We start from the raw sequence: 19001 nt of genomic DNA, 5'->3' as shown, positions 1-19001 counted from the left end.
TCTCCTCCTTTAATTGTAGCTCATTTTTGAAGTTGAATACAACTGGGTGTTTATTTATAGAAATCAGAGTCCCTCATAAGGAAGCATTTGTTTTCACAGAGCAACTTCTGTGCTAAGTGGGAAGTTTGCTGAAATGCAATCTCAGTCTGTACATTGCAGTAACTAAACACCAAGTGAGACCTTGTTTGGCTTTTATGTGAAGTGAGGCCTGCTGAGCTGGCAGTAAGGAGCAGATCACTTTGTCTTGTTTGGGAGTCGCAGGCTGTAGCATTTAGTGACCTCCTGAGCCAGAAGTAAAGGTAAGGTGATCTGGTAAGCAGAATTTCTAAAGTGACCCCCCAGAGATATCCCACCCTAATGCCCAGAGCTTGTGAATATGATGAGATATCGCTCCTATAATCATGTTATATTGCATGAGTGGAATCACATAGCTCTTAAAAGCAGAGAGCTTTCTCTGGCTCGTGGCAGAAGAGGACATGAGAGATTGGAAGCAAGAGTGGGCTCAAATATGGGCAGAGATCGATGGGGAATGCAGGCGGCCCCCGGCTGACAGCTGGCGGGGAAACAGGGCCTCATTGCTAACGCTGCACGGGACTGCACCTCCCGACAACCTGGATGAAGGTGTATTCTTCCCCAGAGGCTCCAGAAAGGAGGGAGGCCCTGAGCAGAGGATCCTGCCACACTGTGCATCCGATGACAGATTTGTGTAGTTTTAAGCCACTGAGTTGGTGGTAATTTGTTACACAGCAATAGAAATCTAATACAGGTGGCAGACGCTGTCTGTGTAGAGGAAACACCTTCTTTCTTGGGACCCGTCAGAACCCTTCACTTCTGAAATCTCTGTATTGACAATGTAACCTGTTTTCTTGATTCAACCGCCTTCTTCCTCTACTTATTTTGATGTTTTGTATTTTCTTTGTAGAAATACAGTAGTACAATGACTTTCAAATTACTTTGACCACGATCCTTTGTAAGAAATAGTTTTTACATCAAAACTCAGTTCACTCACACACACAACAGGAAGAAAAAGTTCCCCCCAAAGACTTAATCTTCATTATGTCAGATGCACGCTGACATCTCCTATTTTATTTCTTTTTTTTAAATGTAGGTCATGACCCATTAAATCGATTTCTTTACTGGTGCTCCCAGAGTTGGAAAATCGTTACAGTTGGTTGTGCTTCTGTAGTTTTATTTTACTTCTTAAACTTTCAGTTGCATGCTATTTTAAAAATGGATTTGTGTTTAGGAAATACTTGTTCATGATAAAAGTGGTGTAATGGTTGGGAAGGGTCTCCATGAAAGGTCACTGTCCTTCTCACCCAAGGTCCCTGCTCTCCTTCTGTGTTTCGGAAGAAACAACTGTTAGGACCTGGAAGTGTGTGCCTTTGCATTGATAGTCTCCACGTACCAGCGCGCATAACATGGCTCTCCCTTCTGCCTCTTCCTTCCAAGTACCCGTTACTGGGCATAATGAGCTTTCCCTTCTTTTAGTGACTGCCTGGCCTTCCTTTCTCTTGATGTACCAGTATGGACTCAGTCAGCTCCAAGCCCATTGAGGTCATGCCAGCCCTTTGCCCCCACAAACAATGCTGTACAAACCTGTTTGTGTATATGTGTGAGGATGAATTCCTAAAAGAAGAATTGCCGGGACGTGTATGTGCATTTATAATTCTGAGGGAAATTGCCAAATTGTCGTCTATGGGCGTTTACAGTTTGCTTTCCCACCAGCAATTTGTAAGCGTGCCTGCTTCCCCAAGCTTTTGCCAACACAGGTATTATTTGATTTCTTTTTAAAAAAATGTTTTTTTTTTGTTGATAATAACAGTACATCTTGTGGTTTTAATTTGTATTTCTCATTGTGAGAGAGGTTAAGCATCTTTTCATGTTTTAAGAGCCATCTGTACTTTCGTTCTTGTTTTTTCCTTCCTCACTGATTCAATATACTATAATTTGAGCTCAGTGGTAAACATCAGCCGTACTTGCATCTTGCCCTCTTTCCAGTCCTTCCTCAGATTCCTCCTGGCTTAAAAGCAAGTGAACCCAACCAGACCATTTCTTGTGGGCCTATACCTGTTGATGTAAATCAGATGGGCAAATTTTGTTAGGAAACGAAATATTTTAAAAGTAGCTTTGCTGGTAGATGAAAAGAAGGCCCAGTGGGCGTAAGCAACAGAGAGAAGGAGTAAGTGGTTGAGCAGACGGTTGGGAAGTAACTAGTGGACGGAGCAAGGGAAGGAAGTGAAACAGAAAGCAAGCCGGGAAGGTACAGCTGGTGTCCTGCAGTGAGAAAGTCCCTCCGATGGAAAATGGAAAACTGGTAAGTGCCTGAGAAATCTGCTTGATGCGTCTGTTGTTATGTTACCCTTCCAACAGCAGTAAGTTCTCTCAAAAGGAAACAAAAAAGGGTGAATGCCAACTTCTCCCAAGGATATATGAAAAGTGTGCTTTTCCTTATATGTTTTCAGCAGCCTTGATAAAATCATTTAAAACAATGAATCTGATAGGAAAGGCAACCACTAAGTGACTTGAGTGCAGCAAACAAATTGTCTCAAAGTGTGTGTCATTCCTAAGAAATGGGAGCAGCTGGGATTTAGGCCCAGACAGAATCCAGAGGTTTATTTGGCATAATTGTTTACAACATCTCACGAAGAGGGGATTTTTAGGAAAATTCTTTTGGAGTGAGATTGCTTTACATTCCTTTTCATGACTGGAAAGTCTCTTGTTTGAGAACCAACAAAGAGCTTCAGAAACACAGGGCTTAAGATCTCTGGATACATTTGAATTTTCTCGTTATGAACATTTACACCTTTTATCGGTGACAGTCCTCTGTGGTCTGACCCATGTGGAGGGAGAGGGTGTTCTCCGGAGTTCTGTGTGGCACAGAGTCTCCTTTTCCCTTGAAGCTAGTACTGCCCCACGGCCTTCCACGTGCCACCTGCTCTCAGGAAGAGTGGGAGAGCTGTCCACTGCTCCAAGCCTCTGAGAGGGGCCTGCCGGCCCCTTGACTTACCTTGACTTCCCCAGCTGGATCCTGGAACTGTATTTGAAGCTATTCACTTCATTCTGTCTTTGCTGCTGTTGATCGGGCCACTCCTAAGTCCTGTACATGTGGACTGGTTCTGAACTTCGGAACGTGTAGTCGTCTTTACCTGGTAACAGAAGGACCCTCTTATGGGAGCTGTGATGGCCACATGAATCTTACTCATTTTCTCATGCTTCTTGGAAAGGGATCAGGCAGGGTAAGGCATTCATTGGTTTGTATTTATCTAAAACAAGAATAAGTAGATTTTAAAAATTTCCTTGAAACCTTATGATCTAAGAAGAGAGACTTTTTATCTGTTTTGGGGAGGCTTCTTGAGGCTTGGACATTACCTGCTGAGAGTGTCTCGTGATGTTTTTTGTGAGATTGGACAGGATGAAATGAAAGCAGGAACGTAGATAGAGGATGCTGAGAGTGTTCCTGTTTCCTAAGTAAACAGAGAGCTGGGGCTTGGGACTGATGCCGCTGTCTCACAGACTCGATGCTCTGCTGCAAGTACAGACACGGCTGTGTGTGAGCTCCCCATGATACACCTGACACAGGGAATCCTGGGGACGTGGTCACGCTCCTGTCGTGTGTATGGACAGTCTGGCTGCTTCCTCCATGTAGTCTTTTTCTGCTCTGAGGCTCTGCCCTCCTATGTCTGAGCAATCCCCCATTACAGGCATAGGATAATGTCTTCGTTACCCCAGACTTCCCTGTTTGACATGGATTACTTCAAGTTCAAGGAGTGAGAGGCTATTTGTCTTGATTTCAGCTTCCCGTCTGAGACCTCCCTCCTCCCAGGACACTGATCCTGAGAGGGCCTCATTCTCCTCCCATAGGGTTTGCCTTCCCTTTAGAATACAGGAAAGTGTGCATGGTTTCAGGAGGATCATGTCCTTACAAAGACAACAGGGAGGGAGATGACTGGGTAACTCCCCGTCTCCTGGATGAGCAGTGTACTCTTCTGTGCCTCGTGTGGGGAGGGAGTTCCTTCTCCACCTCAGTCCAAGCAACCAAACTTGACCCAGCAACATACAGGGAGGAGAGCTGACCTCCTAGCTCAAAGACAGGACAAGAATGTAAATATAACTGGACATTCCTGTCCTCCTTCCCTCTGGGGCCTCCTTGGGGAGGCATGGTGACAGCTCTCTCTTCTCTACAATACACCATGACCAGCTTGTGGTCTTCATGATACGTTTCTGGCCTTGCCTACAGATGCTGAACAGAGCTGGTCACCTTCAGAAGTAAAAGAAGGGAGAAGAAGTTCAAGAAGTCTTTTTGTCTCAGAATGGGGGTAGGACCGAATATCAGAGAACAGGCAGATTGTAGGAGTTTGGGACCTTAGTGTGGCGACCCTCAGCCTTCTTCCCTGTAGTGATAAACAGGAAAAGCCCTGTGTGCTCATCTCGGGAGTCGAGACAGCAGAACACTAGCCAGGCTGGGGCAGAGGAGCCCCCAGGGGTGGAACGTGTGATGGCCACCCAGACGGAAGGCGCTTATGCAATGGGAAGGTAACAGCATAACATCCATGTGGGTCCCGAGACCCCTCTCAGTTTGAGGAAAAATCGTGACGAAGTAGTGACAGGTCATTTTGGGGATGTCATTTTCGTGTCTCCAAATGAATTAAACTTTAGATTCTTAAGAACTTTGACCAGTAATGCTTTCAAAGAAAAGAATGTATTCATAGGCACATTCAGTTAGGAAATAAACATGCCTTCTTTGGTGACTCAGAAGATGTGGTAACTGAGTAATGCAGCATGATTTTAGTATACACATGTGACATCAGAACACGTAACCTATTGGATCAGGTTTCTTGAGGCTGAGTTGGATTTAAAATAATGTTTAATCCCTTTGCTGGGGAGCAGGAAGAGCAGTCCCATGAACACCTCGATCAGACTACCATCCCTGGCTCTCTCCAGGCTGGTGCATTTGCTGGAGAGGGAAGACAGGGAGTTTCTGAACAGTGGTGCCACCTGTCCTAGTGGCTGACCCATGTCAGGGTCCTGTAGCTGGAGTAGCAGGATGAGAGTACACCCCTGGGAGTGGCACTTAGCAAGAGTGGGCTAGGTCTCAGCCGAGGAGTTGTGGACCAGAGTGGGGCTTCCCTGAATCGGGGAAAAGGACTAAGGGCCACTTGAGTGGGCCTGGGGAAGGGGGGGAGGTGATGCAAGCTTGCTTTTGATAACAGACTCATAGCACTGTTGTCATGTGGCTGTTTAGGTTGCATGGAGCAGGTGCTCACTCAGGCTAACTGTCCTAAGGAGGTGAGAACACGTTTATATGAAAAGGCATGGGGCCATGAGGGCCATGGAAACTCAGGAATCTGAGCCTTGATAAGGCTTAGCAAGGGTCCCGCAGAGGCTGGAGTGGGAGGCTGGGGGACCCTCTAGTGGTGATTTTGCATCCTAAGCTCAGCTATACTCACTCTTCCTGTTTCTCTCTGTCCTCTTCTCTTCCCACTTGGTGCTTCCTCACCCTTCTAGGTCTTTTCTCTAATTTTGGCTAGTTCACGACCCCTCAGAGCCCCCACTCTATCTCATGACCTCTTGCTATACTTTTCTTTCAAATTTACAGTGTCTTGATTGTTTTCTTAATTCATAATCCCAAGATTAGAACTCGTGGGAGCATTCTGTGCTCAGCCCCCTCCTGGGCCTGGGTAGCTATGGATTGGCCGCCCTGTGGTCAGGTAGGCCTCCCCTTTGTATGAAGAGCTCTGGCAAGGTAGCGAAGTTTCATGGACCAGCGTGAGGCTGTGAGTAGGAGGGTGCTCTTACCTTCTGCCAGCCTTGATTAGGCTCATCCCAGGGAGCAGGTTAAAGAGTGCTGGCCAGTGCTGCCAGGGATGGTACCTCACCTTTCTTTTGTATTTGCATACACCTTGTAAGTCCTTGGTTTCTTGACTTATGTATGAACTAGTCCAATTTAGATGCTTAGGGAATAAATGACCACTCAATCTGCAGATTGGTGGTGCTGTTCCAGAGTCTCAAATCTTTCTTGGCTACACTTCTACCCCAGGTAAGAAGAATGTCATCTGATTTGTCTTTACCTGCTGTCACTCACTGAGCAATAGGAAATAGCAGACATTCTTAGATTCTCTACCCATTGCCACTCAGAAGGAGGTGGTGTTCATGGTCCCCTTGACTCTTTCCTGAAAACTGATCGGATGTGTGTCATTGCAGGCTGGAGGTCCTCCACTGGCGTCAGCTCCAGGGTCCACCTTCCCTCGCACTTCTGTCACGCCATCCAGTCAGGACATCTGCAGGTAATACTCTGCTTCAGATGCTACGATGGGTCACGTGCATCCCAGAAATAGGCATTAGTGTCTGTAGGTTCTCCGTTTCCCATTTGCTTGGTCAATATGCCTCTACTCTAAACAGTTGACCCAGTTTTCTGTGCTGTTTGCTCACCCAGTTACCACACGAGTCTCATCTCTTCACTTCGATGTCTATTCTCTTGTAAAATTGTTTTTACTTTCTGTGCTTTTATTCCACTGTTCTCTGCATGCAGTTCCAGTGCAGTGTTTTCTGAGTGTTGTCACCACAGTCCCATGCAGTCTGCTGTTGTCTTGAAAGCTCCTCAATGCCAGAGTTCTCTGACACAAGGGCTCACTGTGACAGTTCTCTGTAAAGACACATTGCAGGCATCAAAGAGAAATTCCTGTGGTTCAGAATGGGTCCAGGTGTCAAAGCCTGCTAAAAATACCAAAGCCAGAAGAACACTAAAGTTCTCAAAATCTCTAAACGATATGGGTGAGAAGGCCCAGGATACTTTGGGAAGTTTTGACTATGTGGAAAGAACTTGCTCTGAAGGGAAACTGATACTCCCCCAGGATCTGTGTCTCAGAATTAACAGGTTCCATCCTAAAGAAAAAAGAACACTGAGTTGCAAACCTCTTGGCAATTCCAAACATTCTTGTGTTTCATCCCTTTCTGCCAATCATTCAACGGCCTCAGAGGTGGAAGCTGGTAAGGGGGGCATGCACGTCCCGCTTTTGGAAGAGAAGGCAGATGGCGAGGCCATGTCCAGAAGCCGGCGACTGCTCCGGTACTTGTTCTCACTCTCGCACGGCTCAAGTGCCAGCAGCCTGCAGAGGTTCCACGAGCTGGAGAGTTGTGCCACCCACCTGCACACCACCAAGTCCTCCAGCGGGCTGGCAGGGAGCGTGGGCATCTGCTCCGACGAAATGGGAGATGACGATGTCTTTGAGGACAGCACATCTGCAAAACTGAAGAGCAAGGTCCTGCGGGCACCCCTCTGCTCAGTGGAGAAGGACAGTGACCTGGATTGCCCTTCTCCCCTCTCTGAAAAATGCCCCCCCATTTCTCCTGTGTCCGCGTCAGGGGATGCCTGCAGGTTGGTTTGCCAAGAACCACCATTCTGGCCATCTCTGCATCCCACCTCCATGGCCTCATCTTGCTTTAATATGTGAAGTTTCAGGAAAATGAAGTAATAGGCAGTTGTAGACAATTACGGGTTAATAGTTTTCTCCAGACGAAGGGAGTATTGGTAATCATTTGAAAATCAATTTTTATGACATGGGTCTCAAGTTAGTTTCACAAATGATAAAGAGGAAGAAGCTACACATATTAAAGGCCAAGCTGACTCTTCTCAACTAAGAATAAGTAGACTTTGCATAAAGAAATTGGAAGAAAGAAAATAGTATCTCCAGTTTTCTAGCTTGATGGTCTAGATATTAAGCATTGGCTGCCCCCCTTGGCCTCATTTCCACCCCTTGCTCCACCTGTAACACAATGTGCATGGGGAGAGGCTGTACTTCAGCAGCTCCTTCCTGCCTTCTTTTTAACTTGGATCCAGCCACCTCTACCCACATCTGAACTCCACTTCCCACCTTCACTTTACTGTATGTAGCATCCTTGTCTCGCCTCCAAAATCTTTCCGAATTCCGTTTTTGTCTGTGTCTTCCCCCTTCCAACCCTTTCCCCAGTTGCCCCTCCTCAGGCCAGCTGTTACTCCTAACAGTTGGCTCAGAAACCCCTCTCGCAGAAGCGAACAGCTGAGAACCCGGCCAGGGCCCGAGCCCAGCTCCTGTCAGCCAGTGTGCGTACCTCCTCTCCAGCTGCTGGAAAGACCTTTCTGTTTCTCAGAAGCCCATTCAGTTCCTTGAGGTTTGCAGCTGTATCCTCTTGCATGCACCCTTAGAAATAATGATTTAGAATTCTCACTTATTGCTGTGAGTGGTCCTGACAAAAGAAATGAAATTGCAGCACCTTATAATGGTTTTTTAGGCCCAGGAGAGTGCTGTGATTTTTCTGTTCACCCTCTGAGAGAGGACGGAAACGTGTAGTTGTGGTGTGTGACGGTGAGCTCAGGGATTGTAGCCAGAAAGCAAATTTCGTCATCATCTTAAGTCACGGGTATTTTTGGAAGGTAGAATGCCAGTTTTGTTTTACACAGAATGTTTTCCTCTAATAATTTTAACATCTTAAGTTCTGGAAGATGCTTTCATGTTGCCTTAAATTCGTCTATCACTGAAGTTTTTAAGTTTTACCAAAAATGACTGCTTTGTCATTTCTTATATCATTTTTTCTTCTCTGATGCCAAATGCCATCCAGACTTTCCATGTCGGTGCGGTAAGCTAGACATTTTTAGTTTGTAGTAATTGTTCTCATTTGTGTTTGTATGTTTTTGTGCTTGTAGTCACTTCTGTGATGTCTGTTTCTGCAAGTTTTCTTTGGGGAGATTGACCTTCCACTGAAGCGTCATCTTCCCTGCCACTTGGCCCTCCTCGTAACGGCTGGCTTTCCTCCTGCTGTAGGATCTGTCACTGTGAAGGGGATGACGAGAGCCCTTTGATCACCCCCTGCCACTGCACGGGGAGCCTGCACTTCGTGCACCAGTCTTGCCTGCAGCAGTGGATCAAGAGCTCCGACACGCGCTGCTGCGAGCTGTGCAAGTACGAGTTCATCATGGAGACCAAGCTGAAGCCCCTGAGGAAAGTACGTGTGGGGACACCCCAGAAGTGCTTCCACCCCGCCGAGAGGAGGGCCCCTGTGGGAGTTCGTGTGCTGGGCTGGACGCAGCCGTGGCGTGCCTGTGCTCAGCTCTTTAAGAAGTGGGGGCTGGTGCATGCGCTCCTGTCCTAGGGCTTACTGGTTCTGGTACTGATTTCCAGGTCCCTCCTCCCAGGAAGAAGCTCTTTCTGACCATTCAGTCGTAATGTTTTCTTCCTCCTTCAAGCTAGACTGCTTGCTTGTCTGTCAGTCACTCAGCCCTTGACCACAGACTGTTTTGTGACACCTTAATCCGCATACTCTATACGTATTAACTGTTCATGTCTTGCCTCTGATTAGGACTGTGTATGAGAGATTAGTCTCTCTCTGCAGCACAAAGCACAGTATAATGTAGTAAATTTATTTGTGTATACCTGTGATAAGTGTTTGCTGGATGGGAGGGTGAGGGGTGCATGGGAAAAGAAAGGAACACAGGCATTGGGGAAAACAGAGCTGTCATCAGTCCCCATGTCATCGCTCCTGAGGGCAGCCTCGTCCTGCACGCACCTCTCTTGTAAACAACGACTGTTTGTGTACTATCTCCCTCCCTGTGCCCAGCAGAGAAGGCTTTGTTTGGAAGAATAAGGCTTGTTCTTATCTGAAGACTTTAATATGTCAGTTGCAGGGGGAATCTCATAATCAGAGAAGAGCACATGACAGTGCTGATTACATGCTAACTTACATGGCAGTAGAGCACGTGGGACATTCAGAGGAGTACCCAGTGTGGGCTGGCGCACTGGGGAAGTAGAGTGGTGGGAGCATCATAAGATGTCTGGGTGTTGAAGCAGTTCTTGCAGGGTCAATAGGATGTGGAGGTGAAGTGAAAGGAGTTGAGAGAGGTTAGATTGTCTAGTCTCAAGAAAAGCATACACCAAAAAGGTGAGGGTGAGCATTTCAGGAGAGTGTGAAAGGCTTGAACTGAGGTGTCTTAGGAAATAGCAGGAAATCAGGGAGCAGGGGAGCATTTTAGGAAGGAAGCCAAATGAAGATACTGCATCAAACCATAGCAGAAAGCAATCTTATGTTAGAGAAGGCAGGTGCAAACTACTTAAAAAGTGTTTTGACCCATAAAAGACATAATTTATTCAGTACCTACTCTCTCTCAAGCAAGTCTCTCAAGCAAGTCTTATTGCATTTTGACCAATATAGATAACCCATGAGGCTCTGCTTTCAGCTTATCCTGCACAGAACCATCTGGAAAGAGACTGTGACTAGGGCTGGCAGAGGATATGCAGAGTGTTTACACTTTGTTCTTTTTCTCTACCTTTATGTGTTTTCTTCTGATTCCGAAACTGGTAATGAAAAAGAAAATCTGGCTATTTGGAGTAAATTATTGAGCTCCTAGAGGAGATGGGACTGGCAGAGACTGCTTGTACCAGGAACTCTTAGCATCGATTTCAAGCTGTTGCTGCCAAAGTAGCAGAGGACCAAAGAGTGAGCACCTTCTGCCATTGCCTTCACGACGTAGTGTGACCCATCTGCTAGTGTGTCATGGCGTCATCAACCCTTTTTTGCCCCTTACCCACGCCAGTCAGCAAGTCAGGGAAATTTAAAATGTGCCACCCGGGTCTTGGGCCAACATGCTGTTTTCATCGGGACTGAAACCACAGAATCCTTTATCAAGCCATTTGGTGTCTGCTTGCAAGAATAAGCAGACAAGGGGATTGCTGGTGGTGGCTCTTAGCTCATCTCAGTCCCAGCTTCTTTTCATTGCATAGAAAGTTGGCTGTAGACAGAATGCCAGTGCCTGGTACCTGGTTGAAGCCAAGTGGTTTAAAGAGAACAACTTTGGGTATTTGGGTAAATTCATCTAGGGAAAAGGAGAGGGGAGGAAAGCCAATCTTACTCATCTACAATGCTCTCACCCAATTGGAGCCCTTTACGTCTGTGGGCCTGCGCCTCATGCTCTGTGTGTTGTCTTTCCAGTGGGAGAACTTGCAGATGACGGGCAGCGAGCGCAGGAAGATCATGTGCTCAGTGATATTTCATGTCATCGCTATTGTCTGTGTGGTCTGGTCTTTGTACGTGCTCATTGACCGCACCGTTGAGGAGATCAAGCAGGGACATGCAACAGGTATGTGCTCAGAGTGAAAGCAAGCTCAGCAGAGGGCCTAGGATTGGAACAATATTCCAGATTGATTTGCAAGTCAGACCTCAACGGTCTGGGTTTCTGGAGGCAGGCATCAATTATGAGGCACCAAGCATCCTTTTTGGATGTTTCTCTTGCCGTGGGTGTTTTTAAAACCCAGAAGAGATGAAACCATGGAGAGTGAGGCCCTCCACAGACTCCCTCCTGGAAGAGCAGGATGAGAGGAGGCAGACAGCCCCTTCTGCCCCACCTGTGACGAAGCAAGATGCGATGTGTTAAGAATCACTGGTTATGGGAAGTTCAGAAGTTGCGTTTTATTTAGTTCACATTGTAAATAAGATCTGCTGATAGGCTAACCAAGTGTTTCCCTTCCAGGAATCCTAGAGTGGCCCTTTTGGACTAAATTGGTAGTGGTGGCCATCGGCTTCACTGGCGGACTTCTTTTTATGTATGTTCAGTGCAAAGTGTACGTGCAATTATGGAAGAGACTCAAGGCTTATAACAGAGTAATCTATGTTCAAAACTGTCCAGACACAAGCAAAAAGAGTACTTTTGAAAAATCTGCACTAACAGAGCCCAACTTTGAAAATAAAGATGGACGTAGAATCTGTCATTCCGACACAAGCTCTTCTTGCACAGAACCTGAAGACACTGGAGCGGAAATCATTCACATCTGATTGTGTGGGGGTGTAGTTTGCCTGGACATCCACGAACAGCTGAAGGAAATTGTTTACTGCCAACTGTTGTACCTTTTCTTCTGTCCTTTAATAGCATAGACCGGGCAGGTGACTATTTTTAATGGCTTCTCTTTTTCTAAACCCTCCTTAGTGAGTCTCCTGGAGAGTCCTCACATCGGCTGTGCACAGCGAGGTTCCACTTCTGTAGCACGTCCATGGGAAGGGAAGGTGGAGGACCCCGTGACGCTGTGCTGGGGAGCTGGCTGGGTTCTGGCCTGTGGTCTTGAGCAGCATGAGAGAATAAAATGCCAAACCTGAGGGGAGAGCAGCAGCAGGTGGCACCCAGAGCCTGAGGCGCCACCTCTGCCAGTTGGCAGAGGCCCCACCTTGGAGCGGAGTGTTTGGGAGCCTGGAGTCACGATGAGGCGATTTCCCTCCTCACTAAGGACTGCCCAGGGGATGAGCTCTCTCTGCTGAGGCCAATGCTACCACTGACAGGTCTCTGAGCGGACAGGGGCTGTGGTGCTCTGTGCATGGTGGCAAGTGATTCACTAAGCAAACAGCACTTTACAAAAAGAGAATCTTTATTTTGTGATATGTGTGTCCAGTGGGATCCACACTTCAAAGAACGTCTCATTTTCAAACCTTCCCTTTGTGACCCTGATTATCTCTTTTACATTGTAATAGATCTAAAGCCTTTTTGCCTTACATAGTCTGAGAAACGTGAGAAACGTGACATCCACCCTGTGTCCATAAAAGGGACTTGTCCAAAAGTGGGACAAACAGATGTGAGGCTTTTTCATAACATTTCCTGGGAGTTAATGGATGCTAAATGGCAAGTTAAGCATAATTCCTGTGGTTTCGAGCCTGTTTTATGGGAAGTCTTTATGTCATAGGCCCACTCTCAAAGTTTCTTTTTTGTCAACACTGCAAAAGAAGGGTTTATGAGATCTAAATGAAACGAGAGGAAATGAGTAATTAGAACAAAATTGAATATTTAAGACCTGTTCCTTTACAGACCCGCCTCTCCAGTGTGCTGGCTTCACGCCGAGAGGGAGTGTGCACTGCGGGGCTCCTGGGCGCCTGCACCTCGGCCAGCTTCTGCGCCTGGGAGAGCCTGTGCGTCACTGCCCAGGGCAGAGGCAGACAGGCTGGCTCAGGGACGAGGGCCCGGAGTGAGCAGCGAACTGCCATGGGCCACTGTGTCACTGCCCCCAGCCACACCCCCACCCGTTTGTCGCCTTAACTGGATTGAACAGAAAGGATCCTTTAAAAGGGGCCCCTGGCCCTGCTCTCAGTCTGTTCTGTCGTCAGGGATTATCTCCTGTACCATTTTTCATAAAACAAACAAAACCAAAATCACCACCATCAAATGGCCTTTGTCCCTTTAAAAAGTCTGCTTAAAATTCTATTTTTGAAAACCAGTTTCATCGCGCCAGGCAAATAAGAGTCTCCTGCAGGAGAACAGGCCCGAGGGCCTGCAGTGTGACAGGAGGACACCCCGAGCCTCCTCTCAGGCCGCTCGAGTCCTCAGAGCCGCCTCTGGGGAGTGAGCGCCCTGAGGGTCCTGCCCTCGGGCCTGGGCCTCAGGTGCTTCATCCGCCCTGAGAAGAGGAGGAAGTGGACACAAGATGGGTCCTTTGCCTTCCCCTGTGGAAGGCCTGTGGTTTGTTTTGAAAGCCAGGAGGAGGCTGCAGGTCCCCAAGCTCGCGGGGAGGGCATGTGCTCACGGGCTTTGCCCAGCCATCTCTTCCTGCCCAGGGTCTGGCTCATCAGAATCACTGTCCTGTCTAAGGAACTGCTCGGCTGTGACCTTCCTCCAGCCACAGCCGACCCCTGAAAATAGGTCAGCCTGCCCTCTCTCTGTCTCTCAGCCACATCCAGCCTGTGCCTGTGTTCTCTGTGCCCCAAAGTGCGATTACCCACGCCCCTTCTCAGCCTGAGGACACCAGGCAGCTAGACTGTCCACTCAGGAGAGCCAAATCAGAAAAGGGTTGTCCTTGCCAGCCACTAACAGCAGGTGAGCGGTCAAGTAAAGACTGGGAGAGATTTTTAAGTGGTTCCTTTCCCCCAGTGGAACCCTTTACGCTGAACTTGAAAAGCACCGAGAGGTCCCGTAGAGAGGAAAGCGTGCTTAGGTAGGGGTGGCGCCTGGGCAGTCCCGGTGTGGCTGGCACGTCCTCTGGCAAAGGTGCCTTTCCCCATGACTGTTGTGTTGCTCCCACGCCCGGCCATATTCTCCTGGGAAGCCCTCTCTGCCTGTCAGGAAGGCCTGACCCCATCTCGTCACCTCCAGCCGAGCTCCTTAAAAACCTTCTGCCTGTGGACAGTCTGTCCCGTGTCCTTCTTTCTTTTCCTAGAATGGCACACAGCTGCCCCCTTGCCTTTCTCTTTTCTTGCAGGTTCTAGTTGAGCACATCTGACCCCATTCTTGGTCCCAGCTCCAACCTCTATCCTCCAGGGACTGACAGTGAGGCATGAAAGCCTAGCAGGGTCGTGCTGTGCTGCCATCTAGTGGGAGCAGCGGGTCTGCCAGGTGTCCCTGTAGTCTGTCAGCTTGCCCTCCAGCTTCTTTTGGGGGTTGATTATTCCCCGGGTTTTCTTCAGTTTGCACCTGGCTCCAGCGGGAGGATGGGCACTTGGCTGAGCCATACGGGTACGCGGGATGAGCTCGTCCGTCTCAGGGCCAGGAGCGCTGGTAGTTGTGGGCCAGGCAAGCGGGAGGGGGAAGCAGCCTCAGGTGTCGCCAGCCAGCCCTCTCTGATTTGGCCTTTACTCCCCCAAAAGTTACAGTACCATTCAAGGGCTTCTGACTTTGGCTGCCAGCAGTAATTTGTTTTTTTGTCCAAGTTTAAGATTTTTCTGGAAACCATAAAAGGCCTCTTCCTACTCCAGGCCTCTAATGTCTCTTCCTTTTTTGCTTCAGTCTACTCTTTCCAATCTTATGGGTCTAGTTCCCAAACCTACCGCTGTGCCCTCCGTGGCTATGGACATGCAGGCCCCAGGCGGTTGGGCCACTGCCAGAGCCTCAGGTAATGCCGCAGGGTTGGAGCTGCTCCTGCGGCCTGGTGGGGCACAGGGTGGACGAGGACGGGCCAGCAGGGCGAGGCCCGCAGTGCTGTGAATTGGGCCCTGGTGCAAATACACTTTGAAATACTTTCCCTTTTGGATCTGATTTGAAATATGCAGCTTCTGTCTCCAGCCCAAGGAAAGACCGGAACAGAGGTAAATAAAAGCATTTATCTTTGTTTGGGAAGGAATTAAGTTGTGCGGCTCATCACCTACTTAGATGCAATGTTTATAGAAAGTTGATTGTTAATAAAAACCAAATTTACACTGGCATGTGTGGGGTAGTTTCTAAAAGGCACTTCACATTTGAAGTTTTTCTTAGGAAGTTTCTAGTTACCTAAATGTCTAGTTTTGTATCCTTTTGTGTATGCTCACTGTTTCTCAGTATTACCACTTGAATAATTCTCTGTACAGGGGGGTCGTTTGCGCTATACCTGGGGTGTCTACTTGCAGCAATAAAGCATTTCTTTAAAAAGGAGCTTTGCCATGCAAGTGTTTTCCTGCAGGAGGCTGCGGCGTGGGCGCACGCTCCGCAGTCCTGATCCCTTTCCGAGTTCTTCTGGCCTGCGTGTTAGGGAGGAAAATCATCCCATCTCTGGAGGTGTCTCTTCCTCAGTCTGTCCCTGCAAGGGAGGGTGGTCCCCCCAGTCACTGGTGGTTGGTGGAGAGGGAGGGTTGTGGAGGGCGTGTGGGCGCGGCAGTGAAAACCGAAGCAGTTCACAGATGTGCTTATTTCAACCATCCGGGCTCTACTTGGACTCACTGACCTGAGAGGAGCCAGACTGAAGTTCAGGGTGTGAATGGCAACATGACTGTTGGAATAGTCGACTGCTTAACTAACCTTATCCATTTACCGAACCACAGCCCAGCTGAGGGGAGAACCAGGGAGGACCAGCAGGATTGCTGCCCATGGTTTAGCCCAGCTGCATCTCCTGGCTCCTGACTGGGCTTCCCTGAGTAATGGCAGTGCCACTGACCCTCCAGTCTCAAGACTGCGTACGACTACAGCACTGTGAGTGCTGAGGGCGGGCACACGGCCTTACCTGTGCACCAGGTGGAGGGAGGGAGGCCGGGATTCCCGGGGACATGCTGTGCCCTTGGTGAGCCAGGAGAATTCGTCCACAAGTTAAGGGCACCACGGTAGGCTGCCAGGAGAAGTGTCCTCTTGCCTGCCTTCTGTGGAGAAAAGGTCCCCAGAACTGAGTGGAGCTCTTGAGGCTCCAGTGGAGGACGTGACCGCAGAGCAGCTGAACCTGCTTAGGGATGTGCTTATAGTAAGGAGGGAAGCCAGGATGCGCCCTGAGCTCAAGCGCGCAACTGTTGGTGGGAGGGAGTGGTGAGGACGGGGAGCTGAAAGAGGAACCGGCTTCTGTAAGAAGGTGAGATGGGGGCTCCGAAGAGGAGTTTCTATGCTTTGGGGACCAGATGGATTTAATGAGTTTGGCTGAAGAAGACATCAAATGGGGTCTTGTCGCAGGCAGGCTTAAGACAATGCTGCCCCCAGCCCTTTGTGCCCTTTGACACCCGCCAAAAAGTGATGGGCGTAGGGCTGCTGCATGGCACACCTCTAGGGTGCACTTTTAATCCTCTGTGTCGGGGTGGCCAGCCTCCTGTTTTGTAAGTAAACTTATGGGCATACAGCCGTACCTGTTCATTGCCATGTTGTATTCAGCTGATTTCCTTCTACAATGGCGAAGGTGAATAAAGGGACAGATGGTATGGCCTGCAGAGCCTAAAATGTTTATGTGACCCTTCATAGGGAACGTGCGCCATCCCTTGGTCTGTGTGAATTGTGCCCCTGGAGTTGCTGGCACACAGCCATGTGGTGTCAGAGGCATAGACGAGCCCCTTTCCAAGGCCTGTCCTTTTTCCCAGGCTCAGAAGTGCCACGGTGACCAGGAGTCCTGTACTCCTCTACATTGCCAGATCTGGAAGGAGCTGAGAGGGGCAGTTCCAGAGGGTAAGAGGGAGAGGGGAAGAGCACGCTTTCCTGAGTTGACAGTTCCTCTGGGTGGCAGGGCTCAGCTCCTCGACCATCAGAGAAGCCTTGTCTGCCCTGCCTCTCCCAAGCTGCCTCCTGAAGCTGAAATGAGAGGAGCAGAGTCCAGACTCTGCTGGCGTGATCGTCCCCTGCACATGACGGGAGGGGTCTGGAAGTCAAGGGGTCCAGGGAACCAAGCCTGGGCTCCACTTTGATCCCCGTACCACCTTCCATCTCCAGGTGAGAAGCACAGTGTCAGGCACTCCCCTAGAGGTGTGCTGGTTCGGGTGTGGTTCCTGGCACTGCTGTGGCATAGTCGGCAGGAACATCAGGGGAGATAGGGGAAAAAAGCAATGTAGGTTGTGTTGTGAGAAGGAGTAGAGTTGTCCATTAGTCGTATTATTCTACTTTCTGTTGTTTAATGTCCTGGTATGAAGTGGTGCTGATAGTAGGTGGGAGCTTTTGGTGGGAGTGTTTTTTGTTGTTTGGTTGGTTCTTATCAACAAGAACTTGGTAACCCAAACGTCCCTCCAGATTTTTTTCAAAACTTTTCTGGTCCATAAAATCCAGTCTTCTGGGTACCCTGGTGCAGAGGCTCTTTCCTCAGCTGCAGGAGGTGTGTGGTCCCTCAAGGACTGAGTGAGTGCCGTCTTACACTCCCAGGGAAACGCCCAAAGCTTTTATCTGATTTTCACAGTGGTCTGTGCTTCCTCTCCGCATCTCTCCCCCGAACTAAGAACAGCTACTCTAGTCTGACCCCTGCGTGTAGCTGGGAAACTGAGGCCCAGCGAGGGCATTGCTCTAGTCACACTCTGACTCACAAGACTCTCCTCCCTCCCTACCCTGGAGATCTCAGCCAGTTTCTGGGGTGTTTGGGAGGAAATGCAGCCAATTTCCAATTCTCCCGCCCACTCTGAGTCAGCCCTGCAGAGGCCCAGGCCCAGGGATCAGAGTTGGCATCTCTGGGCTCATTCCACCATCGGAGATGGAGGAAGTGAGGGAGGCCATGGGGTTCCTGGAACTGTGCTGCCTGCTGGGTTGAACTAGCAGCTCCCCGGTCAACCTCTGATCTGTCGCAGTCCTGCCCACCCGAGACCTGGCGGCAAAGGTTTCACTGCTTCAGAGGCACTTGAGGTAGATTCTGAAAATGTTGGCGATGAAAGGTGCTTTGGTTTGGTGCAGGATCACCTGCGGCATCGCGGAAGAGCGGCAGCTCGGCCTGGTAGACCCGGCTCCCCTCAGCCTCTCATGGGTTCCTGCTCTTGGCTGAGCTTCATCAGTGTCCTCACCTGTGGAGTGGGGCTGCCCAGTCCTGCTGTGCCCCCTCCAGGGCAGCTGGGAGATGAAGGCAGTACTAACCAGTCTCCCCGTTGCCCTTATTAAAGGATCTGCTCAGAGCTCCTTCTTCCAGGCCTGGAAGGACAGCAGGCTGGAGGCAGGTAAGAAGGGACCCAGGGCCCGGCACCAGGAGCCCAGCACAGCTCTGCCCCTGGCTCTGCCTAGGACTCGCTTGCTGCTCCTCACCGCTTGGGGTGTCAGGCCAGCGGGAGGAGGATGACCCCGGGGCTACAATCGAGCTGACCAGATGGCCAGGGGGCTGGCCTCTCTTTGGAAAAGATGAAAGGTCTGATGAAACACTCAGGGTAGGGGCAGGGCTTAGGACAATCAAAGCTGTCAGCATGGTAAAAGCAAAAGAGGAAGGAAGTCAAACTCAGCCCCTTTGCCAGGGGAAGGCCCTGGGCAGGAGCAGTGCTCGGCCCTGCTGGGAGGGCAGTGCCCAGGCTTCTGAGCCACGGTCAGAGAGGCATGGCATCACATATTTCATGTGTAAATGAAGCACGATGCAGTCACGTGACACACCACTTCACAGCTGGCTTTTTCCCCTAACAACCAGTCTAATATTTTTCTAGGGTGGAACATACATATCGACCTTATTCTAACTAATGCAGAATTTAGTTAACTAAATTCACTAAATCCTTATTGATATAGATTTTTAAGTGTTTAATATTAGAAACGAATTGTTGTCATTAGAAACAAGGCTGAAATCCACATCCGGGCCGTTTATCTTTGCATGCTTGGCTGCGTGGGGTTAGAAGGGAGGGGTAGTTCTGAAGATAAATTCCTAGAAGTAGAAAAAAGGGGTAGAGAC

General features: G+C 49.1%; 1 protein-coding gene across 2 annotated transcripts in view; it reads left to right on the top strand.

The window, feature by feature from the left end:
* Positions 1 to 15349, top strand: part of MARCHF8 (membrane associated ring-CH-type finger 8) — a 113158-nt gene extending 97809 nt beyond the window's left edge. Inside the window, exons 4-8 of one of the 2 annotated variants that reach the window (XM_044759098.2) lie at positions 6205 to 6287; positions 6533 to 7378; positions 8802 to 8982; positions 10963 to 11110; positions 11501 to 15341. In XM_044759098.2, coding sequence (XP_044615033.1) covers positions 6205 to 6287; positions 6533 to 7378; positions 8802 to 8982; positions 10963 to 11110; positions 11501 to 11802 — 1560 coding nt within the window. In that variant the 3' untranslated portion in view covers positions 11803 to 15341. Of the gene's footprint in view, positions 1 to 6204; positions 6288 to 6532; positions 7379 to 8801; positions 8983 to 10962; positions 11111 to 11500 lie in introns of both variants that reach the window. The other variant, XM_070492987.1, reaches the window with a different exon arrangement.
* Positions 15350 to 19001: the final 3652 nt, after the last annotated feature.

This window comes from Equus asinus, chromosome 2 (assembly GCF_041296235.1).
Source record: "Equus asinus isolate D_3611 breed Donkey chromosome 2, EquAss-T2T_v2, whole genome shotgun sequence".
Classification (NCBI taxonomy): domain Eukaryota; kingdom Metazoa; phylum Chordata; class Mammalia; order Perissodactyla; family Equidae; genus Equus; species Equus asinus.
The sequence above is the reverse complement of the archived record's forward strand: the minus strand, read 5'-3'. Positions and strand labels throughout refer to the sequence as shown.